This window comes from Phocoena phocoena, chromosome 16 (assembly GCF_963924675.1).
Source record: "Phocoena phocoena chromosome 16, mPhoPho1.1, whole genome shotgun sequence".
Lineage (NCBI taxonomy): Eukaryota > Metazoa > Chordata > Mammalia > Artiodactyla > Phocoenidae > Phocoena > Phocoena phocoena.
The window spans coordinates 81554835-81580512 of record NC_089234.1 but is presented as its reverse complement, the minus strand read 5'-3'; the positions used below and the strand labels follow the sequence as shown (position 1 = coordinate 81580512).

Below are 25678 nucleotides of genomic sequence, written 5' to 3'. Positions count from 1 at the left end.
ATGCCTTACCTCTACCGGGCCCCAGGACCTCAGGAGCCCCCCGCCCCCAAGGATGCCCGCATCACCCACTCCTCGGGCCAGAGCTTGGAGGAGCTGAGGCAGGCATGTCTGCAGAAGGGCGTTCTGTTGGAGGATGCAGACTTCCCAGCCAGCAGCTCCTCTCTCTTCTACAGCGAGAGGCCCCAGCTCCCCTAGGTGTGGAAAAGGCGGGGGGTGAGTGCTGCCAGGGCGGGGGGGCAACAGACAGGGGGTGTGCGGCTCAGCAACCCGGGGGGGGCGTCAGGGGAAGGACGGCCTGGGAGGCGTGGGCTATGCACAAACCGGACTTCGGCACAGCTCCTGGGACCCCCAGAAGGTATGCGGTTTGAAGGCAGGAATGATGCTCGGGGGGCAACTGGCTGCTCTGGGTGGTGGCCAGGGTGTCTGGCTCCATGATTCCCCGCCGAGGCCCGGGACTCAGGATCAGAGAGGGTCTTGTCACAGGTGGTGAGTGGAAGTCAAAACTTTATCCGGAAGTGTCAGGTGACACGTCCCACCAGAGCCCAAGGGCAAACACGCAGAAACGGGTGGGAGGTGGTTCCCCGCAGATCCCTCGCGCTAACGTTGAGACCATGCGCCCGAGGTGCTCAGGGGCTTCTGGCCAGAGCCTAGGCTGCTCAGAGTGGACAGAAGCTCACTCAGCGAGCACTCAGGACCTGTGCGATGGACAGAAGTCATGTGAAGCAGGGATTCTCTCCCCAAACCATCTCCCTTCCTGGAGGGCAGCCACCATCTGTGTCCCCGCAGGCCCCCCGCCACCAGCAGTCTGGAGGTGATGGTCCCACGTGGCCCCAGCTGGTGCCTGGGACCAGGAGTCGATATTTGCCGTGCTGGATCAGTCAGGGCTCGACCTCTGACCGGGCACCGGCTGGCTCTCCTTCCGCCAGGGAGGGTGCTGGTCTGGGAACGGCTCCTGTGGGGACAGGACGCTGTGGGCAAGGCTAAGGGTGCCGGGCCCAAAGAGGAGACCCTGAGTGCTGGTGCCACCCTGCCACTAACCCGACCCCTGACCGTGGTCCCAGGCCTCAGTCTCCCCACCTGTAAGGTGGGAACGTTAACGACCAGCGTAGGTCCGACGTCTGGCACACGGAAGTTGCTCAACAAGTGACGGCTGTTGTCCTGATCGCGGTTGCTGTTACTGCAACAGCTCTGCATCCCATCTCTCCATGAGCACCATGTCGACCTCACCATCTCCCTACATTCAAATAATGGCGATATTGTAAACATATAACATGTCTACTTTAAACAAACAAACACGAAAACCTCCGGCCTCTTCAGGGCCGGGCCCAAAGCACACATAAGCTGTTATTTACACAGTGGTAAGCTCTTTTTTAAAAAATTAATTAAGTAATTAATTTATTTATTTTGGCCGCGCCAGGTCTCAGTCGCGGCACACGGGATACTCGTTGCGGCACTCATGCGGGATCTAGTTCCCCGAGTGCAGAGTCTTACCCACTGGACACCAGGGAAGTCCCACGCAGTGGTTAGCTCTTTACTGCGATTTCCCGTTGTAGACTGTGTGTGTGTGTGTGTGTGTGTGTGCGTGCGTGTGTGAGCGCACATCTATATGCCACGCTGCCCTGGTTCAGGAGTAAGCCACTTCTGATTGTCCAGTATTTTCCTAAGTATGACAAGGCGATCACGGAATGGCTCAGCCTTTCTTCTGAGAAATTCCAGTCTCTTCCTTTCCTCCTAACTGGTCTCCCTGCTTCCGGCCGCAGCCCGTCAGGCCACGTCTACTGTAAGCAGGGGCCTTGCCGTCCCCTGCTCTGCGCCCTCAGCGGGCTCAGCGTTAGCCAGGAGTGAGGCCCAGGCTCCCACATAGCCCCCGTCCGCAGGCTGCCCTGCACCCGCCGCCCCTCCCCGCGGTCGGACCCTCCCGTCGGAACGCCCTGTCCATCTGGGAGGCCCTGCTCTGCCTGGGGAATCTGGGCTGTTGTTCAGGGGCCTCGCCCACCAAGCCTTCCTGGCTGGCTGCAGCACCGTCGGCCGTCCCATTTCAGCACTCATGCTGTTTAAATGTAATGACCTGCCCGTGTCCCTCCTCGGCGCCCAAGCCTTCTGAGAGGCAGGCCCTCATTCATCCCATACCCCACTGCACTCTCAGCTTCCAGCACCTTCTGTCACCTTCTAAACAATGATATCAGCCAACAGTTACTATGACCGGCCAACACTGACTGTTCCGGGATTATCTCATTTAATCCCAAACAGTCCTAAGATCCAGGCGTTGTCATTCTCCCCGTTCTAGCGAAGGAGAAGCTGGAGCCTGATGGTTGACGCGCACAGGCAGCACATGAGAGAGCCGGGCACCTCCCCAGGCACTGCCCCAGAGCGTCGGCCACTGGTGTGACTGGAACCCAGCGCCGTCACCCCCGTCCAGGAGGGCGCCCACCCTCCAGCCTGCATGGCCATCCCCTGGCTTCAGGTGTCATTCTGGAGCCTACGGCTCGCCCTCTCTCTGCCAAAGTTGAAATTGCTCCACGATAAGAGCGTGACGTGCACAGGCCAGGCTGGAGACCGTCTCTGTGCCCTCCGGGAACGAGGGCCCCCGGGACCCCCAAGGGATTCCAGCGCCCCAGACCTCAGCTCTGGGAGGTGCTCACCTTAACATTGACGTCTGCTCAGTGTTGCCCCAAATGATGGGCGAGGCTCCCACCCAAAAACCTGACACCTCAGGCCCCTCCACGCTCCGCTTTGATATATCATAACCGGGCAGCTGTCCTTCCTGCATTCACTTTCAGAATCGGTTCTGCCCCTTGCTTGGTCTGCGGCTGCGTTCACCCGCTCTGTCTTCAGTCCCAGAAACACACTCTGCGTGTCTCCTACTCAGGGAGGGCAGGGGCCTTGCGTCCCGTCTGACACACGTCTGTGAAGTCTGAGGCAAGGACCCGGGTGGGGATTGAGGCTGCTCTGGCAGGACAGAGCCCGGGGTCCCCGGGACGGGGTCAGCCAGGGCAGCAGCGCCACGGGAAGAGTCGCGGCGTCCCTCTGGGAGCCTCCGTGGCTCAGGCGCTGTCTGCCTTTCTCCTCGGCCCTCACGTGCTGTGTGTCCCAGCAGCGACTGCCTGGCCGTCCAGTGGGAACGTGGGGCGGGCGCTCTGCCAGCACCACCTTCTTGGCAAACACAGCTCTGCTTGGGGGCCGGGGAGTGGTGCCCAAGAGCAACCAGAGCCAGGAAAGTCAGAGGACGTCCGGGGGTGCTGGAGAGGTGCCTCGTCCCCCCGGGAGCCCGGGGCAAGGAGGTTCCGAGGGGGAACCTGGGCCTGGGGTTGGGGTAGGAAGGGGAGGTCGCCCGGGGGTGAGCCCTCCCCAGGCCTCGCGGGGAGGGCTGTGGATCTGGGGGGGCATCTCCCGGCCTGATGGGGACACAGCCGGGGTGCAGTGCAGCCCGAGCCCCTCAGCTCACAAGCGCCTCGGCTTCCCTTCGCCCCCTGACTTCCTGTCTGCCTGCTCTCATCTGCCGTCTTCCATGCAATTCCCTGCTGACTCTTAAGCCTCCTGAAGGCCCCGGTCCCGCCTCGAGCCTGGGCTGACAGCCCCTGGCAGACTGCGTGCGCCACGGCACATGGCCGAGACCTCCCTCACAGTGGGGCTCCCTTTGGGGCTGCCCTCCCCCCAGAGGCCACTGCGCTCCAGGTCCCCCTTCCCCCACCCCGTGCCCCCTTCTGCCTCGACAGCCCTGGGCACACAGCCGGGATCAGCACACAGCCGTGGGTCATAGGGCCCAGCCTCTCCAGCCTTGTTAGAAATGTGACTTTTCCCTTCATAAATTAAATACTTAATAGAGAAAAGTCTGTGTGTTTGGCTGAGCCCCTAATGAGGTACAAGGTGAACCGTACAGGCCCTGAAAGCAAACATTCCTGGACATTCGGTCCCAAGTCCTCCAGTCCACCTGCTGGTGCCCAGGCCGGTCTCCCTCCCCGGGTCCTCAAGCCGCAGTCTGGGGTCCCCTCAGGTCTGTGGAGACCCCTCTGATCCTCCCTTCACAGGACGGTGGTTTCAGGTAACCCTCGTCCTCAAGCCCCCAGACAGCATTTCTCACGAACAAACACACCTCTGGGGCCCACACTCATATGCGGGACTCCCAGGCATAAGCGCCACGCACGGGAGCGCACACGGGGCACACGCGTGGACCCGCGCACTCCACGTGCCCACACACGTCACACATTCAGCAGAGGAGGCACCCACACCCGTCAGCACAGGTGCCACGTGGCACATGGGCGTCCGACACTCCCACGCAGCGCCCCTTCACACACAGATGAATATGTAGAGCAGAGGTCTTTCTTAGGGCAATGAAACTATTCTGTATGATACTGTAATGGTGAATATATGACACCATGCATTTACCAGACACACAGAACTTTACAGCACAAAGAGTGAACCTTAATATATATGAACTTAAAAATCATCTAGGAGGATAAAGGAATCCCAGAATGAAAAGCAGCCTGTGACAAAACAATCTGATAGTATTACAAATCTATGAAACAAACTCATTGAAGGTGTAGGCGAGAAAGGCGTTGACCTAAGTAACTCTGGAAATGAGTGCAGTCTGTGAGATGGAAAGCCAGAGAGATTGGGACTTCCCTAGTGGTCCAGTGGTTAAGACTCTGCGCTTCCTAATACAGGGGGCGAGGGTTCCATCCCTGGTCGTGGAACTAAGATCCCACATGCCACGTGGCAAAAGAAAGAAAGAAGGACAGAGAGACTGTACGCAAGCACTCTAGACTAGCTGGTAAAGTTGTTTCTCATGGGGTACAGGACAACAATTCTGATACCATTATACATATCTACTGAATTGAACAATTAAGTAAATGGGTGGCAGATGGGGGAAGCCAGGTTTCTCATCGTTGGAGTGAGAGGTTACGAAGAAGCCTGGTGGAGGAGGCTAGAATGATATAAGTGGTAGTGTGTCAGAGATGGGGACCTCAGTATGAACTCAGGTTTAGTTGAATAGAGGTGGTTACACATTGATGAGTATATGCGTCACTCATGGGTTAGTACACAGGTATTATTTCCTTGTTTATCAGATGAGAGGGCCTAGAAACAACGACAATCCCATAGCAACAAGCACTCTTAACTTCTCAGGTCTTGGTTTCTAACACCATTCTCCAATCAAAGGAACCAGGGCTCCTTGGAGATAAGGCTGATTGTAGAACTGGGGCAAGAAATACAGAAGATGAGCCTAGAGTATCTTGCAGTGTCAGGAAATGAATGTGTGTGTGTATGCTTTAAACACACACACACACACACACACACACACACAGTGATGGAGTTATGTCAAAGGGACACAGGAGCCACCTGAAGGAGCCGAAAGTAGCCAAAGCTGGAACAATTCGAGCAGCAAAATAAGTAAAATGGTATCGGATTATAAATCAAAGTATAAAATTAATATTCATGAGTCCATACTGATGTAAATAAATCATTGAATAAATAAACGGGGGAAAAGAGACAAATCTTTCACATAGAAGAATTCCGGGGAATTTATGTAGACTCTCTGCCCTCAAGAAGGTCTAGCATGACCCCCACTCCTAAGTCCTTCCAAAGAGGACAGTAATGGGGGGTGAGAGGAAATTCACAGAGGAGAAACATGACAGACAGGAGGCCTCCGCCAGTGATCAAGGCGACATCAACAGTGACAAGTCATGAAGACACGATGTATGCTCGCTACGACGTGATGAGAACGGTACTTCACCCCAGTCTATGCGTGAGGAAACCAGCAGACACATCCCAACTGGGGAACATTCTACAGAACACCGGCAGTGCCTCAAAACTGTCCAGGTCTGGGAGGGAGGGAGACGCAGGAGGGAAGAGATACGGGGACATATGTGTATGTATAACGGATTCACTTTGTTACACAGCAGAAACTAACACACCATGGTAAAGCAATTATACTCTAATAAAGATGTAAAAAAAAAAACCAAAAAAAACCTGTCCAGGTCATGAAAAACAAGGAAAGCCTGAGAAACTGTCACGGGCCAGAGGAGCCTCCGGAGACTTGACTAAGTGTGATGATGTGGGACCCTGCAGTGGGATCTTCCAACAGAAAAAGCACGTTAGGTGAAAACTAAGGAAACGTGAATATGGTGTGAGCTTTAATAACAACGATGTACTGGTTCAGTCACTGGAACAAATGCACCGCACCGATGTAAGATGTTAATGTACAACCGTATTAATCAAAGATGGGAAGAGAGAAAAGCGGCTGGGACTACACGGGTCCAGAAAGCAAGAGAAATGCCTCCATCTCCCTCTCGGTCTCATACAACTAACAGCTTCATGCTCAGGCCCCATTCCACGTGAGACGAGAGGAGGCTCATTTAAACCTCACAGCAGCCCTAGGAGGAAGAGTGCAACCCCATTTTGAAAATTAGGAAACTGAAGCACGGAGTGAAAAGAGCATCCCTCAGCTTGTAAGTGGGGGAACTGACACTTGGACCTGCAGTCTGTCAGGAACCAGGGTTCTCGGCCTCCTTAAGCAATAGAGGCTGATCAGAGGCCAGACAGGAAAGTCAGGCAAGGCTTTATGGGGGCCCCTGCTGCAGCAGGGGGTAGCGAGATCAAGCAACACGCTTCCTTTTCCCCTGGGGGGATGGGGCGGCGAGCTTGTTCCTTATACGGGGTGAGAGTATCGGTGCGTCCAGGGGTCGGGCCGGAGGCGTGGCCTAGGCAGTCTGCCCACCCCTTAGGTGGCGTTGCGTGCGGCGGGGGGGGGGGGGGGGGGGCGTGCTCAGTGCCCTGCTTTTGCTCGTGGCTCTGCAAAAGTGTCAGTTGGTTATTTTTCTTGGTCTCTTTTGTCCAGAATTTGTCTCAACTGTGCATGCACGTGGGTATTTTTAGTCCCATACAGTTTCTTTGTATTCTGTTGCTCAAGGAGAGGTGTGTCCAGGTGCCAGCACGGCAGTCCCGCAGCCAAGGGTCCCAGGTCCCCGCCTGTCTCCTTACCACCACACCCACTGCCTCTCTCACAGAGTTCTCAGCATCTCTGGTTTCCTCAGAGCTCCAAGTAAACCCCATCCCTGCTCCCCACGTTCTTCCACACCTCCAGCCGGGGCGAGCCCCGGGATTTGGTTCTTGGTTAGAAAAACTCTGGCTGAGGGGCGCCACCTAGTGGTAATCCTTGTTCCCTGCAGCCGTTGCCAGGCTTCCTTGCCGCCCTCACAGGCTGAACGGGAGCTACGAGGCTCTGAAGGGGGGCAGCGCCATCGAGGCCATAGAGGACTTCACCGCGGGCGTGGCAGAGACCTTCACAACCAAGGAGGCTCCCGGGAACTTCTCTGAGATTCTAGACAAGGCCTTGAAGAGGGGCTGTCTGGTGGGCTGCTCCGTTGACGTAAGTCGCTGGCTGGCCGCATCCCAGGCACTGTTCTAGGCTCAGGTGCCAGGCTGCCCACGGAAGAGGCATACATTGCAGGGGAGCGGGGGCAATGCTTATTTATTTTAATTAAAACAAACGTTTGTGTTTAATGGTTTTCGAGTTGCAGAGGTAAGACGCCCTTGCTGTATCAGGTGGAAGAATCCTGAGATGATGGAAAGGGCAAAACTCTGTCTCCCTCCCCCGGTCCATGCCGGGACGCCTGTCGGGTGTCCGTCACGCCTCTGTCCTGGCTCATGCAACAGGCATGCGCGTATATGCACAGACTCGGGGGCGGTGTTTACTGAATGGAACCTTACTATACACTTTCCTGAAACTTGTCTCTTTCACCTCATAGATCATGAAAAAATATATCCGTGGATAGAAACAGAACAGCATTTTTTCTAATTTCTTTATGCATACAAACACACGCATGTGATTTTAACCTCATCTATTTTTTGAATCCTATTCAACTTTTCTATTTCCTCTTGGATTATCCTGGGGAATTTATCCTTTGCTAGTAAATTTCCTCTACTTTTTCAAGTCTGTGATATAGAATTGCATGTCATAGGGTTATATTCTTCTTACTGCCTCTTTGGTGTCTGTCCCTTGCCGTTGCTACGTGGTGGGAAAGGTCAGGTTTTTCTGTTTGGGGGCAAGAATGTCAGCTCTTCGGTGAAGTCCAAGCAGAGAACGAGGGGCCTCCACCCTGGGAAGAGGCTGGGAATCGCTGTATGTCACTGCTAACCACTTAGGGGGCTTCCCGTGTACCCATTTTATACGCCCACTCACAGGGCCCTCACCTGAGGGGGCAGGAGGGCCTGCGCCAGACACAGAGCTGTGTCTGGCCAACTGGGGAAGGTTTGACGTAGATACTGCTCCTTTTTTGTTTTAGATCAGAAATGCTGCAGAACCTGAAGCCCGGACACCTTTTGGTCTCATTAGGGGTCATGCCTACACAGTGATGGGCGTTGACCAGGTAGGCGACAGGGACCCCTGTTGACAGGGTGTGGGGACAGACTTCGTAAACCTATATAGCGCATTGCAGTTTTGGACGTGACAGAGGATGTCTCATCCAAAAAAGAAAGGCTGGAATTCAAAACAGCAAACGGGAGAGAGAGAGAGAGAGAGAGAGAGAGAAGAGAAGAGAGAGAAGAGAGAGAGAGAGAGAAGAGAGAAGAGAGAAGAGAGAGAAGAGAGAGAGAGTGAGAGAAGAAAGAGAGAAAAGAGAGAAGAGAGAAGAGAGGAGAGAGAGAGAGAGGGAGAGGAGAGAGAGAGAGAAGAGAGAGAGAGAGAGAGAGAGAGAGAAGAGAGAGAGAGAGAGAAGAGAGAGATAGAGATAGAGAGAGAGAGAGAGAGAGAAGAGAGAGAGAGCGACCTGTGAGGCCGGCACAGTATAAACTTGGTCAGCAGCTGCAAGAACCTGGTCTTTGTTTTTTCTGTTCTTTTCTTCCCTGATTCCACATCAGTCCTGTCATAGTCACTGTTCTCCAGAGAAGCAGCACCCATAGGCTAAATCTGTATATGAAGAGACTTAGTAGTCGGAATTGCTCACCTGATTATAGAGGCCGAGAAGCCCTGCATCCCACAAGCTGGAGCCAGTGGTGGAGTTCCAGTCCCAGCCCAAGAGCCTAAGAACCAGGAGAATCAGTAAGTCCCAGCCCAAGAGCAGAAGAGGACCAAAGTCCCAGCTCAGCAGTCAGGCAGAGAGGGCAAATTCTCCCTTCCTTTGCCTTTTTGTTCTTTTTGGACCTTCAGCGGATGAGATGGGGCCCACGCACAAAGGGGAAGGCCATCTGCTGTACTCAGTCTACCAGTTCAGATGCCCATCTCGTCCAGAAACACCTTCACAGACACACCCAGAATAATGCATAACCAAACATCTAGGCACGCCATGGCCCAGTCAAGTTGACACATAAAATTAACCATCACAAGCTATTCTCTGCAGCTGTAGTTCAGGGTGGAACTAATCCCTGGGGCGGGGGCGGGGGGGGGCACCCAGACCCCACATGGCACCACTGTAACTCCGGTGAGTGCTTTGTTTGGAGGAGTGCATGGGAGAGAGGAGGGGAGAAAGTGAGATGAGAAGCAGAGGGTGGTGCCCTTGCAGGGTCAAGTTCAGTGAAGTCCAAAGCGTTTCCCTCCGTGCCCCACTTGGGTGAATCTCAAACCCCATCGGTAGCGGACCTGGGCACCTCCGGTCTCCTCCAGCGGCTGCCATGTTTCGAGCGACATGTTCCAAATGAGTGGGGAGCACGGGGTGCAGAGGGAGCCTGTCCCTCCCCCTCAGCGGGCGGCGTGAGCAATGTGTCCTAGAGGGAGAGGCAGCTGCACTCCTTGGAGTGTTAGCTCCCTCCTCGCCCCTCCCTGTCGACACACGCCTTCCAATCATTCCGTAGAGCAGGCCTGTGATTCCTGACGTCAGATCTTCTAAATGTTATTCCAGGTGATGGCAGAAACCTCCCCATCGTACACTGTTCAATTGCGTTTGCTTCCCCTCCACCTGTAAGGAATTCACCTCCCCACACATTTCAACGAATGGACCTCTTTCATGGCGAACTTGGACTCTGGAGAGGTCCTACTCACTTAAATGATTTTGCACGTAAAAAGAGAACATTTATGCCAAAGTGTTCTGAGAACTAAAATTCCTGGATCGTTGATGAATCGAAGTCTTTGACTCTCACCCTTCCACCCCCAAAACCTCTCTATGCGTTGGTGCACTTTCCTGCGCTGGGCAGAGCCTGAGGGCTGGGTCCTCTTTCTGTACTGGCTCAAGGGCTCTCAGTGTGGCAGCAGAGACCCTCATGTGACACCTGAAAGGGGGAGAAGATCGGATTTAGAAGACTCAGTCGTGGGTTTTTGTTTATTGCGGTTGTTTAAACTCCCAGCATGTGTTTATATTCTGCTTATCTGGGAGTCAGACGCTAAGGATGAAGAACACTCAGTGTTAGACCCACACTGACTGCTGGATTCTGAAGATACACGATAAATAAGACTCGGCCTCTGCCTCTGGGGGGTTCCAGTCTAGAGAGAAAACGCACTCGTTTGAAGATTCCTGAGGACTCACTTCTTGTTCATTACAATTCCGCTTTGTTTCCCAGATGCGACGCAACCATTCTGGGGTGATGAACGTAACATCGCGTTCAATCGGAATTAGGAAATTTTGAGGGCTAGTTAACAACTGATGAGTTTTGACATGTTCTGAGTGTGTCAACAGGCTTTCAGAAAAGGCAGCCTCAGCTGGAGAGAACCCACCCTGGAGCTCACAGATGGATTTAGCATCTCACATTTCTCTGTCGCTTTTCCCTTTTAGGTAAACTTCCGAGGCCAGAATACAGAGCTCATCAGAGTCCGGAACCCTTGGGGCCAAGTTGAGTGGACTGGGTTCTGGAGCCACAGGTCAGTCTCCGCCCATCCTTCTGACAGATCCCCACCTCCCTACGGTTCGCGGGGTACGAGGCCAGGGCTGGCTTGTGCACGTGTGAAGAGGGGGCAGCCTGACTACAGTTCTCTCCTGGCTCCCGTTCAGGGAGGGTGCTGTCCTGCGTCTGGACCTTACTTCTGCCCTCGGGCCCTCCACGCTCTCAAACTTGAAGACTCACTGTGCCCTTTACCTTTCACAGAGTTGTATTATGTCAGTGACTGTATTACCTCCCATGGGAACTTTAAATCCCATGGTATGGTGAAGGCTTCATCCCAGTGATGAAGAGCTCGTGTGTGTGTGTGTGTGTGTGTGTGTGTGTGTGTGTGTGTTGGGTGCAGGTGGGGTGGCAATGAGTACTTTAGGTGTGAGAATCCCTGAAACATTGCCAAGCAGGTTGCTAAAGTGTTCTCTCTCATGGTCACTGACGGTTGGCCAGAGGCCCAGTGGCCCACAGTGAGACAGAGGGAGCGGAGCAGGAAATCCATCCATCACAGAGCAGCCACCTGGGCTATTTATATGGCCCCCGATTATACAGAGAGGGCTGTCTGTGTTGTATGTGTCCCCTCCTCGTTCCCCGGGGAACAACCTAGGTGACTGGGATGGGGGCTGTTCCAGCTCAGGCAGGGCCCCCTAACCTGTCCCCACTCCTGCCCACCCATGGCTTGGGGGGCCCCAGGGACCCTGGCAGCGAGTCTCGAGCTTCAGTGAAACGGGGCAGCGTTTGTCCTGGGCTCCCACAGAGGCACCAACCCCCTGGCCGTCGGTGTGCCGGGGGCTTCATTAAGCAGACTCCACAGCCCGGGCCTGACTGTCGGCCCCATCGCGGGGCTTGTGCCACCATCCCTGCCGTCTGCCGGGCTTCTGTCTCCTCAGACTCATCAAAGGAGGGAAGAGATCAGCCTCCCTCTCCAGTCGGAAATGGAGAGAAAGAGATAAACCCACATTAATGACACTGCTTCCTACGGTGAATAGATTTGGAGTCTCTCGGTTCAGGGATCGCGGTGTGTAAAAGGACCGAACCCTTTTTCCCCCTCCTGGGAAACACGCAGAGGGAGAAATAAAGGAAGTGCATTTTCGCTGGCTCGAGGCTGGACACCAGCTTGCCCTCTGACCCCACCCGGCCTTGGGGTAACGGGGAGCTGGTCCACAAGCCGATCCCTGACACTGACCCTGCCTGCTGTGAGAACAGGGCTGAAGGGGCTGCTTACTCCCCCAGGCCCATGAGGTGTCCGGGGAGGGGCCCTGGGTACTGCTCGTCCCTGGACTGCAGAGATGTTCTACCTGAGTTCTCCCCGCCCCCATCCAGGACAAGGTCTACAGGGTGTAGGTGAGGTAGACACATCACTTACAGCACCGCAGTGGTGGTGACTCAATTTGAACTATTTAGAGGTGGTCATGGGGGTCACAGAAACTCCGTGCACCTGGAGGTGGAACTCCTGGGTTTGCAGGACAATGGGGGCTGTGCACCTGAGGCTTCTTGCCCATAGGCGGGCTCGTCTACCTGGCAGAAGCCCACCGGGCTTCCTAGCGCGGTCTTGTAAAGAAGGTACTTGCTATGTTTAATGTCAAGCACGCGTGAACATGAGGTATTATCACCACTCTTCAAAGCGTCAGCTTGTAAACCAAGAGGAGAGGTAGAGGGCGTGTTCCAGGTCCCACATCTCAGCCCACTGTGGCTTCTCGCTGGCCTCCTTCTGCCACCCTGTTCATGTTCAACTCCCTGTGACGGCCCCAGGAGAGTCTTCCGTGGAGGAGGGTCCAGTGGTCCTGAGGGCCTTTTTGCATCAGCTGCACTTGGAGATGTACCTTCCCACCAGCCTTTCCACCCACTGGCACATTTCCAGGGCCCCGATCAGGATCCATTCCCCACATAATGTGGACCCTGGTTCCTAGGGAGGGGCAGGTCCCACCCCAAGGCCAGTGTTGTTCCCATTGCCGTCCGTGACCTTGTACCGAACGCTGGCTTTGTTCACCCCTAGTTCTTCCGAGTGGCATTCCGTTGGCCCAGCCGAGCAAAAGTGCCTGTGCCACACTGCTCTAGACGATAGGGAGTTCTGGTACAGTGCTTGTCTGTTTTCCTTTCCGCATTAACTCCATCACAGGTGTGAGCGTGTCTCACTGCCCTTAGGTGTAAGAAACACTGCTTCTTCTTCTATTTTCTTTTATTTTATTGGTAAATCAAATCCATTTTTCTCAAAACCCAGGCTGGCAGAGAATGTAATGTCACGTTTGGGGGACTCACCCTATCTACAGGTTTAAGAGGCCCAGGGGAGTTAGTGCGATCCAGGAAAGGTGGGGCTGAGCCTCTGGTCTCCGGCCCAACCTCCTTCCTCTGAGCACTCCATCATCCCCGTTTGCACGTGAATTCGAAGACAGGCAGCCCTGACGCTCACAGGTACACTCCCTCCGTGCCCAGCTTGGTCACAGGGACCCTTGAAAACTTCTACCTGAGAGCATCTAAAACTACAGACCTAAGTGGGAAGGAAACACTCCTAACCTGGACTTTCCACAGGGCTGAATCTCTGTTTAACTGAAAACTTTAATGGGCCTTCATCTCTGGAGGCTTTTTTCAATCTTATTTCTTCCCGTCGGATCCAGAAAGAGTTTGTGCATCCAGCCCTGCAAGACCACAAATTCTTTTTTTTTTTTTAAGAAATACATACTTTTTAAATTTGTTTATTTTTGGCTGCGTCGGATCTTAATTGCAGCATGAGGGATCTTTCGTTGTGGCACGCAGGCTCTTCTGGGGCACGTGGGCTTAGATACCCCACGGCACGTGGAATCGTAGTTCCCCAACCAGGGATCAAACCCGCGTGCCCTGCGTTGGAAGGCGGATTCTTAGCCACTGGGCCACCAGGGAAGTCCCACGGCCACAATTCCTGGATTTCTAGCTCTCTTCCCTTTCATGTGCTCAAACCAGTCCGTTCTAGCCTGAACTCATCTCTTTTTTATGACACCTTATTAACTACAACATGCAAAAACTAGCACGCAGTGACTAATATTCCAGTTTCTTCCCTTCTTTTCCCCTCGAGCGCAGCGTCAGTGAGCATTTGCTCTGGCTTCAGTATACTTACATATTTTCCAGACAACAACTGTGGCAAGTATTTTTGCCCTTAATAACATGGACATCTATTTTCCAGCTCCAACAGTCCCTTTCATCCTGCTGCCCAGCTGCCAAGCTGGCTCACATATTTTAGATTCCGTTATGGTGGTTCCACACTTCCAGTGACTCCAGGTAGCACCAGCTGCCGTAACAAGTAGACTCAAAATGTATAGACTCAAACGCAATCAAGTGTATTTCTCACTCATTGTAACCGTCCAGGAAGACACTCCTCTTCTGTGGGTGGCTCTCTCCATGCAGTGATTAGGGACTCAAGCTCCATCCTTCGTGTGGCTCTACCATCCTCTGGAGTGACACAGTCACCTGCAGAAAGCCAGCAGAAGAGGGGGAAAAAACAAAAAAACCTTTGGAGAAGATATCCCCAATTCCTAAAAGCCTTGACCCAGAATTAAGACACGCCACCGTTTTCACCCTCCACTAGCTGGAAGGCCCCGCCTGGTGAGTGAACTTGGTGTCCTGCTAGCCATCTGTCTCAGGAACCATGAGTTCATAAGTAGAAGAAGTTTGTGGAAAACAATCAGGGTGTTTGAGAGATTGACAAGCTGTTGAATTGGACCTTAGACACACATCGACCTTGAATTTTGAGTACTGTACAGGGTTGATGAGTTACATGAAGAGAGCAAACCCGAAGAAAGCGAGGTCTGGAATTCGGATTCTCCCATGAATTGCCGAATAAGAGCAGGCGGGGGAAACAGAGTTTGAGAGGCTATGTGAAGTCAAGCTAGTGGGAGGAAAGTCAGGCCCAGAAGGAAGGAGAAACAGGGCAGAGGAAATGAGGAAACCCCCAGGGAAGGGAGTGCCCTGTACACCGCCCACGGTCCAGCCCTGCACCATGACTGCCCTTCCAAAAGGAGCTGCGCCCGACCCCTGGGGCTGAAACTGGCCCGGGCAATGCGTGACACTAAAACTGTCAGCACTCCGAATCTGGAGCCTTTCCTCTGGGAATCTTGACACTAAAGCCTTTCCAATCTCTTTCCACTTTTATCTTTCCACCGCCCCTCCTCCCAGGACATACCCCCCGAACTTTCCCCTCTCTCATTTATGAACTCCTCTCCGTCACTGAATCATTTTCATTTGCAGTACAGCGCTGTCATTTTGCCTACTTCAAAGGAAAAGTGCTCCTCCTGGGGCTTCCCTGGTGGCGCAGTGTGAGAGTCCGCCTGCCGATGCAGGGGACACGAGTTCGTGCCCCAGTCCGGGAGGATCCCACATGCCGTGGAGCGGCTGGGCCCGTGAGCCATGGCCGCTGAGCCTGCGCATCCGGAGCCTGTGCTCCGCAACGGGAGAGGCCACAACAGTGAGAGGCCCGCGTACCAGAAAAAAAAAAAAAAAAAAAGTACGTGTTCACACCCACTACCCCTACCGGCACCCCGGGGACCCCAGGACTCCCATGGAGGGGACGAGGGACGTGTGACAGACGCCTGCCGCCTCGAGCTCCCCCAGATGCCCTGCTCCTCCCAGCTGCAGACCGGCTTTTCAGAGCTGACGATAGGTAGACTTTAAAAATAGCTTTCATTGCTCATTTCTTTCTTTTCTAAAAAAATTATTTATTCTATTTATTTACTTTTGGCTGCATTGGGTCTTCGTTGCTGTGCGCGGGTTTTCTCTAGTTGCGGCAAGCGGGGGCTACTCTTCTTTGCAGTGCACTGGGTTCTCACTGCAGTGGCTTCTCTTGTTGCAGAACACGGGTTCTAGGCACACGGGCTCAGTAGTTGTGGCGTGCAGGCTCAGTAGTTGTGGCGCACGGGCTTAGTTGCTCCGCAGCATGTGGATCTTCCCAGACCAGGGCTCGAACCCTTGTCTCCTGTATTGGCAGGCGGATTCTTAACCACTGTGCCACCAGGGAAGTCCGCTCATCTCTTGATTACACTAATGATTCAAGTTCATGGTAAAAGATTCTGAAAAATACAGAAAAGCCTAATGACAGAGGCAAACACCACGGCTAATCTCACTACCCATAAATAACCACTTTAACATATATGTGTGTGTCTTTGTGTATGTGTTTATGTACCAAATGTGTAGTCTGTGGGTGTGTGTCTCTCTCTGTATATATAGGTACACACATAGTAGGTATTACACTATAGATGCAACATTATTTTTGAATTAACAGCTTTGAGAGTTAATTTGCATACTATACAATTTACCCATTTGAAGTATACAACTCTGCTACGTGAAATAAATCAGACAGAGAAAGACAAATACTGTGGAATCTAAGAAATACAACCAACTAGTGAATATACAACCAAAGAGAAGCAGACTCACAGATATAGAGAACAAACTAGCAGTTACCAGAGAGGAGAGGGAAGCAGGGGTGGGGGAAATAGGAGGTACAAACTATAGGGTGTAAGACGGGCTACAAAGATGTATTGTACCACAGAGAATATAGCCAACATTCTGTAATAACTGCAAATGGAAAATAACCTTTAAAATTGTATAAAAATTAAAAAAAATTTTTAAATAACATATACAACTCAGTGGATGTTAGCAGGCTCATAGAGCTGTGCAGCCATCACCACAATCAATTTTCATTTGATTCAGAGCACTTCATCACTCCAGAAAGAAACCACGCACCAGTAGCATTTACTACCCTCCCCCGGACCCCCAGCCCCTGGCAAGCACTCATCCATTTTCTGTCTCCATAGACTTGCCTGTTCCGGACTTTTCATATATAAGGAATCATATAAAATGTGCTTCTCTTTGACTGGCTCCTTTCGCTTAGCCTGACACCTTCTAGGTCTATCCATGTTGTAACGTGTCAGGACTCCTTCACTTCTTTTTATGGCTGGATAATATCCCATTGTCGGAATATACCAGGTAGGGTTTATCCGTTCATCCATTGATGGACACGGGCTGTTACCCCTTTTTCGTTATCATGAATAATGCTGCTGTGAGCATTCGTGTACAGGCTTTTATGTGGTCATGTGTTTTCATCTCTCTGGGGTGTATAGCTAAGACAATTGCTGGGTTAAATAGTAACTCTATGTTTGCTTCTTAAGAGGCTGCCTATTTTCTAAAGTGATTTCTGTTCCTTTCCACTAGCAGTATGTGAGTGTTCAAATTTCTCCAATAATTTTAAACCCTGTCTCCTAAACTTAATTTTTATGAGCATTTCCCCAGAAATGATCTTAAGAATCAGAGCAGGATTCTTAAGGATTGTGTAATAATCCATCATGTGGACATAAACTGTTGTCCATACCCTTCCATTGGTCATTTGTATCATTTCTAAGTTTTTGCCATTACAAGTAACCTGATGATAAAAATCTTAACTTATAATTCTTTGCTTGGGACTCTTGAAACTCGGATAAAGAGTGGAAGGATATCCCCATTTTTAAAGCTTTTAAAGCTTTTTTTATATTTTGCAAATGTTCCTCCCCAAAGGCCATGTTCTACTCTCACCAGCATCTGAAGAGCGACTACATCACCACCCTCACCAACCCGGATCTAACCACCCTACTGGACTTTCAGCAGATGGAGATAGGTTTATCTTATCAGGGGTCAACTGAATTCTGCTTTCTTGTGTGATTTCAGAAAGGGACATCGAATTCGAGAAGCTAAGCCCGACTTCCTGTAAAAACGTCATTTCTCTAATGGACGTATCCTTCCAAATATGCAGGCAGAAATAGATGTTAAGTGTTTTTCTCTAATGCAGACTTTCCTAGAATGTGGAGAGCCTTCTTCACAGAGAATAACCAAAGCCTGGAAGACACTGGTGCTAGAATTGGAACAAAATCAAGAGACACACGGGACTTCCCTGGTGGCGCAGTGGTTAAGAATCCACCTGCCAATGCAGGGGACACGGGTTCGAGCTCTGGTCCGGGAGGATCCCACCTGCCACGGAGCATCTGAGCCCGTGCGCCACAGCTACTGAGCCTGCACTCTAGAGCTCGCGAGCCACAACTACTGAGCCCGTACACCTAGAGCCCATGTTGCACAACAAGGGAGGACACCGCAATGAGAAGCCCGTGCACCGCAACAAAGAGTAGTCCCCGCTCGCCGCAACTAGAGAAAGCCCGCGTGCAACAATGAAGACCCAGCGCAGCCAAAAATTAAAAAAAAAAGAGGCACGTCTTGGCCAGTGGGGGAACGTTTGTGAAGGGACTTGGGAATCTTTTTGCCACTTTGGGGTGCTGTCCAGGGCAATGAAGAGTTCTTCATATGTGTGTTTTCAACCTTTCTTTTGCCATCCCCCCTCACCCCTGCCATGCCCCCTCTTCAGAGATTCATGGCTTAATAGTTAAACCCCCTCTCTCAGAGCCCTGAGTCTGTGTCACACATGTCAGCCATGCCAGCCCATTGCCCTCCTCCCCTGCAGCCCCAGGAGCCTTGGGGTGATACGATGCTCACGTCTTCCTTTCTTCCTTAATTCACAGACCAGTGGCAATGGGAAGCTAGTGTTTGGTGAATTCAGAGTGTTCTGGGACAAGCTGAAGAAGTGGACAGTATGTAACCCAGCCAGGGCGTGGCTGCTAGGGGACCGTACAAGCCTAGAGCAGAAGGGGATTTTATTTTATTTTATTTTTAAATATTTAAAATTTGTTTATTTATTTTGGCTGAGCCATGTCTCAGTTGAGGCATGCGGGATCCAGTTCCCCGACCAGAGAGGGAACCTGGGCCCCCTCCATTGGGAGCACAGAGTCTTAGCCGCTGGACCACCAGGGGAGTCCCAGAAGGGGATTTTAAAGGTCCAGGTGCTGCCGACCAGAGGATTTGTGTTTGAAAAGGTGGAAGGGAGGAAATCAAGATGGAATTCCCATATTTACTCCCCATACTTATGGGAGTACCGCAGGGCTTCCACCCGATATGAAAGGAAAACAAAGGGACCCACACTTTTGGAGACCCTAAGCCTACCATTGCCCCTTCCACCTGGTGAGAGGAGTCTCTCCCCTGCATGGACCCCATGACTGCCATCAAAGGAGCCTCAACGGGGGCTTCTGCGTGCTCGCATTCTCAGTGCCTCTGCTCTCCCCCTACAGAACTTTTCCTTCAGTTTGACGCTGACAAATCTGGCACCGTGTCCCCCTACGAGCTGCGGACCGCCCTGAAAGCCACAGGTAAAGGGAAGCCTGGGCCGTGCAAGCCATCTGCGTGCGGGGTGCTGTCTGTGGCAGCCACTCACCTCTCGTGGCCCAGGGAGGGGGCTGGACTTTGACCAGAATCGATGCTTCTTAAGGGCAGGGCCCAGCCTCAAATTCAGGACTTGTTCACTCTCATCAGGGATCTTTAAAGTGTATCCACTGGGGCTGAACTCAGCCTGACCCCTGGAGGCCTCAGCCTCTGGCCAATTCTCTGGCCAAGCAGAGTTATACACGACTCTGGTGGCAAGCTCCCAAACCTTTAATTTCTGCTTTCAGATGGCGATTAACAGAGAGAGGCAGGGCATGTCCATCCCATGGTTTGGGGTCAGGTTTGGGGTACACAGAGTTCGTGTACCCCTCTGCCACGGAGGCCCGTCTCTGGCTTTGTCACCAGCAGACTGAATCCAAACCAATGATTCCGTTGTCGTTTATACCCATTTCCTGAATGAGGGATGGGCTCCAGGTGGCATTCCTAACCCTCTGGCAGCCCCTGCCAGGGCAGTCCGAGTCTCTGGGGCTCAGCTGTCCTTTGCATAGGACGGCCACTGCAGCCTACACCCCGCCAGGCCACAAGGCATTTCTCACAAAGCAGGCTTCACAGACATACCCCTGGGCCCGGCCAAAGCCTGGAATCTGGTTCCCTTCCAAGTAAAATAAACATCGGGAAACACTGTCAGCTTCATGGTATGATAATGGGACAAAATCAGGACCAGCTCGGGTCCTGTGTGATGGCAAAGAAACGAAATTAATTATAAATGTGGAGAGTGCCACAGAGGAGAAGGGCCTGATCTTCTTAGGGTCTGGGGACCTGGTTTCTAGGGCAGAAGGACAGAGCAGGGGGAAAAGGGAGCCCTTCAGAGAGGGAGGTGTGGCCACGTCCTTCTTTTCCCGGCTTGGGGAGGGGGAGGGAATCGGCCCTCACCCCGCCCTCTTCCTGCCCCACCCAGAGCAGACGCCAGGACTCTGGGTGTTGCCCCCAGCCAGCTCCACTGTGCAGGCTCCAGAAACCATGTCCTTCCTCTGGACTGGCCCCCTCTTGGTCTGGAATCGGGAACGAGGACACAGGAAGACCCTGGGCAGGCTTCTAAGCAATATTTGAAACATTTCCTGGAAAGGGAGCATGCAGGCTGGAATGAAAGAAGGCAACGCTGGTTAGGAATCAAAGCCTTAAGTGTTGGATCTGTAAGGAGCGTTACCATCTCTAAACGCCTCATTCCACCAATGAGCAAAGAGAAGGGAAGCAAAGCACCCAGGCCCAGGTTCTCGCTCCATCGTGGGCGTGTGTGAATGAGCCTAGCGTGGGGTCTGTCACTGAGGGCAGCGGCATAACTCGGTCTCCAGAGCCCCCAACGCCTCCGGGTTAGAATGCCCATGAGAAACAGACACTTACTGCGGGTGTCCTGGCTGGAATCCCCCCAGGGCCGGTGGGAGCTGGAAGTGGAGCCCTAGAACCAGAGGGTGGCACCGGGCTTGGGGCTTAAACACTGTCCAGGATCAAGTTCTCCCAAGCAAGGCTTCCTGAAAAGTCAGCAAGACCCTATGGGTGATGTGAGGTCAAAGCCAAGACCCTGAACTTGGCGAACTCAGAAGGTTCACCCAGTGACACTGTGGGTTCCCCAATGTCCCCCGACAGAGGCTCACTGTCATACTGCATCGGAGCCAAGGGCGCCGGGTAGACACTGGCTCCCTTCCTTGGGGCAGCCCTGGGCTGACTGGTGCCCCCGAAGGCGCACCTGTGGGGCTCAGCCGGGGCGGCCATCCTCCCCCTCTCCCCGCAGGCTTCCAGCTCAGCTCTCCCCTCTTGCAGCTGGTCGTTCTCAGGTACGCAGACCAGGAGTGCCAACTGGGCTTCGATGACTTCCTCAACTGCCTGGTCCGGCTGGAGACTGCAAGCCGTAAGTGTCCGGGGGGCTGCGTGTTCCTGAGCCCAGGGAGAGCACACCTCCCTCCATCACCTTACAGGAGCATGTAAGGGGCAGCCTGCTGAGAACTGCAGCAAAGGCGGGCTAAGCCACACGCCCTGCCATCTGTGTGCCGTGTGCGGCTAGCCGAGGGGTGGGTGTGCACGTCTTCTCTGCAGTGCGCCTGGTACCGTCATCCTCCATCTGCTCCCAGTGTCTTTGTGGGAGGGTAGCTGGGTGGGAATGGGGCTTCTGCCGCGAATCAGAAGAAAGGTCAGATCCCATCACAGGGCACAGAGTCGGGAGTCTCTCTCTCTCTCTCTACCTCTGTCCGCCCCCCTCCTTCCCTCTCCATCCCTCTGTGTTTACGAAAGCCCTAGACACTGACCTGATTGTCTCAAAGAAGATCTGTTTGTTAGCCCAGGAAGAGAGAGAGAGAGATTACGTACAGGTGGTCCTTAGCGTTTGCAGTTCATAGCCACCCACCCCTCACTGGGTAGTCACGCAGTTGAAGCTGAACGAAGCACATCCAGAGCCTGTGACTTAACACCAGGGTGACTGCTGTGCAGGTGTCCTCCCGGATGCCCACGCTCTGGGGTCACCATCTGGAATCTTAATAATTTTTAAAAATAGTTATTTATTTATTCATTTATTTTGACTGTACGGGGTCTTAGTTGCGGCATGCAGAATCTTTAGTTGCAGTGTGCAGACTTCTTAGTTGCAACATGCACGCGGGATCTAGTTCCCTGACCAGGGCCCCTAAACTGGGAGCATGGAGTCTTACCCACTGGACCACCAGGGAAGTCCCTTGAATCTTAATAATTTTTTTTTTTTTTAGAGTTTGTTGTTGTTGTTTTTAATTTATTTTTGGCTGCTTTGGGTCTTTGTTGCTGTACGCGGGCTTTCTCTAGTTGTGGCCAGCAGGGCCTACTCTTCCTTGCAGTGTGCGGGCTTCTAATTGCTTGTGGCTTCTCTTGTTGCAGAGCATGGGCTCTAGGCGTGCGGGCTTCAGTAGTTGTGGCGCGTGGGCTCAGTAGTTGTGGCTCACGGGCTCTAGAGCACAGGCTCAGTAGTTGTGGCACATGGGCTTAGTTGCTCCGCAGCATGTGGGATCTTCCCGGACCAGGGCTCAAACCCGTGTCCCCTGTGTTGACAGGTGGATTCTTAACCACTGCACCACCAGGGAAGCCCCTTAATAATTTTTTTAACAAGGGGTCCCACAACAAATTATGGAGCCAGTTCTGCTTGGCACTTTCTAAAATATGTTTACTGGGTGACTTCCAGGCACTGGCTAAACAAAGGCAAAGTCTGTGCTCCTTGGTTCCACAGTGGGGAGCTCCCGCTGCTTCTTTCAGGACACTTAGAACACACGGAGTTACTCATTTGAAGCTTGTCTCCACCAGACTCTAAGCTCCAAGAGAGTTGTACTGAGTGGACAAGCAAGGTACACATGATGACTGATGGGGATGATGGTCTGAGACAGGCGGGCAGGTCCTGCAGGGCCTGGCCGGTGACCTCAGGGCCCAGGCTTTCTCTGGGTGTGAGTGGGAGCTAATGAGAGGTGCATTGTAGAAACAGCCTCCTCAAAGGCGGTCGCTTATTAGACTTACAGGCCAGTCAGAGCTGACCTCGAGAGAGTGAGATTTGGTAGCTTCTCTTCTCTCAACTGCCCTTTTCCTTTCTGAATCCCCTCAGGCCCAGTCCTTTCCTGCAGGGGGTTCTCAGCTCGTTCTCATAATTGAGGAATCCTAGGGAGAAGACACTCAAAACTGAACATCACTGGTCAGTTTAGCTAAAAGCATATCAATATTATTGATCTTTTCTAAGAACCAACATTTATTTCCTTGATTTTCTCTGTTCTTCAGTTTTCTAGGATCCTTACTTATGTTAGATTCACCATCGGGAGAACTTTAAAAATCCCAAAGCTAGGGCTTTACCCCAGGCTGATTTTAACTTTATTCTAGAAATTTTTGCTCGTACACCTAAGTATAAAGTGGGATAGGGAGGGTGGGAGGGAGGGAGACGCAAGAGGGAAGAGATATGGGGACATATGTATATGTATAACTGATGCACTTTGTTATAAAGCAGAAACTAACACACCATTGTAAAGCAATTGTACTCCAATAAAGATGTTTAAAACCAAACCAAAACAAAACAAAAAAATAATAACCGGTCCCCGTGTGCCCTCCACCGGTGCCTCTCAAACCCTGCCCCATGACAGTCCCCAGGAGAGCATCCCAAACTGTTAATGATCAGGCTACAAAGACCAATTAAATTAGAATCTAGGGGGTGGCAACACAGCATCATCTTTAGAAAAATTCCCCAGTGGTTCCAGCGCCTTCCACCCAGCCTCACTTGTCACCTTGCTCATCTTTTCCACATGACCCCCTAAAGCATACTGTTTTTCCTGAGTTATTTAATTACAGATCTCAGAAATTTGGTCCTTTTGTCTGTAAACATCCCTATCAGAGAGCCTTCTTTTTAACATAATCGTCATGCCGTTCGCACCCCCACAAAATTCTCAGTGAGTTCTCAACATCCTCTAAGCCCCGGTCCACACTGAGATTCCCCAGGTCTCCTCAGGACCTACTCACGGCACGGGGCTGCTGGGTTCTGTCTCTTTTGTTCTGTGGCAGCCCCTCCTACTTCCTGGGGTATTTTAAAGGTCCCGGGTGAGGCTCAGGTAAAGCCAGTGTGGACTGGTTCCACCACCTGGACTAAGGTGGGGAGACTGAGGCCAGGAGAGGAAAGTAACTGTCTCGGGTTACTCAACGCGGCACACGGGCTCTCTTCTACCCCAGCTCTGCCTGCATGTGGGACCACCAGCGCTCACCTTCTCAAAATGGACGTGCAGAGACTGAACAGCTTTCAAGACTCATGCAAACTTTTATGTACACGTGCTTTTTTTTTCCTCTGGGGAGAAGGTCCATGGATTGAAAGGGCTCTGTAGCCCCCAACAGTTAAGATAGGGGAGATGTTTCGCATCCACGAGCTGGCTGGCTGACCCACATACAGTAAATGAAGAGACCCACTCCCCAATGCTCAGGCCACCGGCTTCTGCCATCACAGGAATTCCAGAGGCTCCCCCAGTTGAGAGACACCCCGCTCAGGGGACCTGAGTCTGGCCGCCGCCCCAGAAGATGCTCACCTCTTGGCAACAGATGGAGCGGCTTCTCCACCAGCCTCTCGGAAGGCCCCTTGGCCATGGGAAAATAGCTAAGCTTGTTGAAGGAACTTCTCTGCAATGATACCTTTCTTGTGTCTCTCCCGTCAGGGATGTTCCAGGCCCTCGGCACGAAGAACCAGGAGTTCATTCATTTCAACATAAGTGAGGTATGACCCAGCCAGACTTTCCGCTCAGGGACCCAGCCAGGGCTAGGCACAGCCCACACTCCACAATGCTTGCTGAACCCATGATCACATGGGAGGGTCCACATCTACCCTCAGGGTAATAATAATAATAATAATATTGCTAATAGCTGTGAGGCACTATTCATGTAGCAGTCAGTAGAAGCCTACAGTAGCCCTTTGAGCTAAGGACTAATAGTATCCCCATTTTGCAGAGGTGGAAACTGAGGCATAAGAGAGATTAATCCCCTGGAAGAGTGAGCGAGCAAACCCTGCCCTCTTGTCCCGTCCTCCTTCTGCCACATGGGCTCCGCGGCCTCCTGCCCTCTGCCTCCCGAAGTTCACTTCTTCTTGTTCATGACGTTGTCCTGTGGGTCTTGAGATTCTCGTGGGGGGTGAGTGTGTGTGTGTTTCTGCGCATGCAGGCACACCTCCAAGACCCTAAGGAATACACAACTTTTACCTGTTGCAGGGGCTGATCACAGCAAAAATGATGGAGGGGAGAGAATGGGTCAGTTCTGGAGGCTCGGATGAGGGGTCCCAGGAGTGGATAGCCCTGCCCCGCTGCCCAGAGTGTGGTCTGTGGGCCAGCGGCATGGCCATCACCTCGGGCAGCTTATGAGAAATGCAGAGTCCCACATAGTGATCACAGCCAACAGTATGGTGTTATAAACGTCAAAGCTGCTAAGAGACGAGATCTTAATTGTCCTGACCTCAAAAAAGAAATGACGATGTGATATGATAGAGGCTCTAGCCGACGCCACGGTGGTGAACACTTTACAATATATCAATGGATCAAATCAATGCATTTACACCTTATACTTACACAATGTTACGTGTCAATTATATCTCAATAAAAAGAAATCAACAAAATAAAAGCAAAAAAAGAAATCCAGAGAACCAGGCTCCACCCCAGACCCAGTGGATCAGCTCTCATTTTAGCAGGATACACAGTAATTCCTAAACCCACTAAAGTCTGAGAGCGCTGGTTAGACACTCTTCTGCCCAAAGGTGCGGCGGGAGGACTACAGGACACTTTCCTTCAATCGTTCCATAATTTTTTATTTCCCTTTTTTTCCATTCTCTCCCTGTGCTTTCGGTCCAGCTCTGCTTTCCCTTGGACCTAAGGGCGGAAAAGCTGGGCAGCCTGTGTCTCCTCCATCTCTGAGCTCTTTCTTCTCCCCACACGTTTCCATACTCACACTGCACACATCGGCTCACTTCCAAATTCAGTAGTAACTTTGGATGTGGGTACCATTTTATTGACTATTCCAAGACGAAGAGTTGGATGATGGTGTGTATTAGACAGGGGATGGAACTGTCAGTCTCTGTGCTCAGTTTCACCTTTTGCAGAAAGAGGTCTAGGCCTTAATCTTACACCAGAAGTTTGGTTTCTAGTAATATCATGTCACTTAGCAATTT

At 52.3% G+C, this 25678-nt stretch overlaps 1 protein-coding gene across 1 annotated transcript; it reads left to right on the top strand.

Annotated features, from left to right (window-relative positions):
- On the top strand, positions 1-24878 carry CAPN9 (calpain 9). The gene is given in 14 exon segments (XM_065893938.1): positions 1-213; positions 787-811; positions 927-1084; positions 1878-2023; positions 7198-7366; positions 8283-8366; positions 10701-10786; positions 12791-12868; positions 17444-17525; positions 18303-18375; positions 18906-18983; positions 20786-20902; positions 24183-24241; positions 24729-24878. Coding segments are annotated over 14 exon segments (1518 nt in total).
- The last annotated feature ends 800 nt before the right edge of the window (positions 24879-25678 follow it).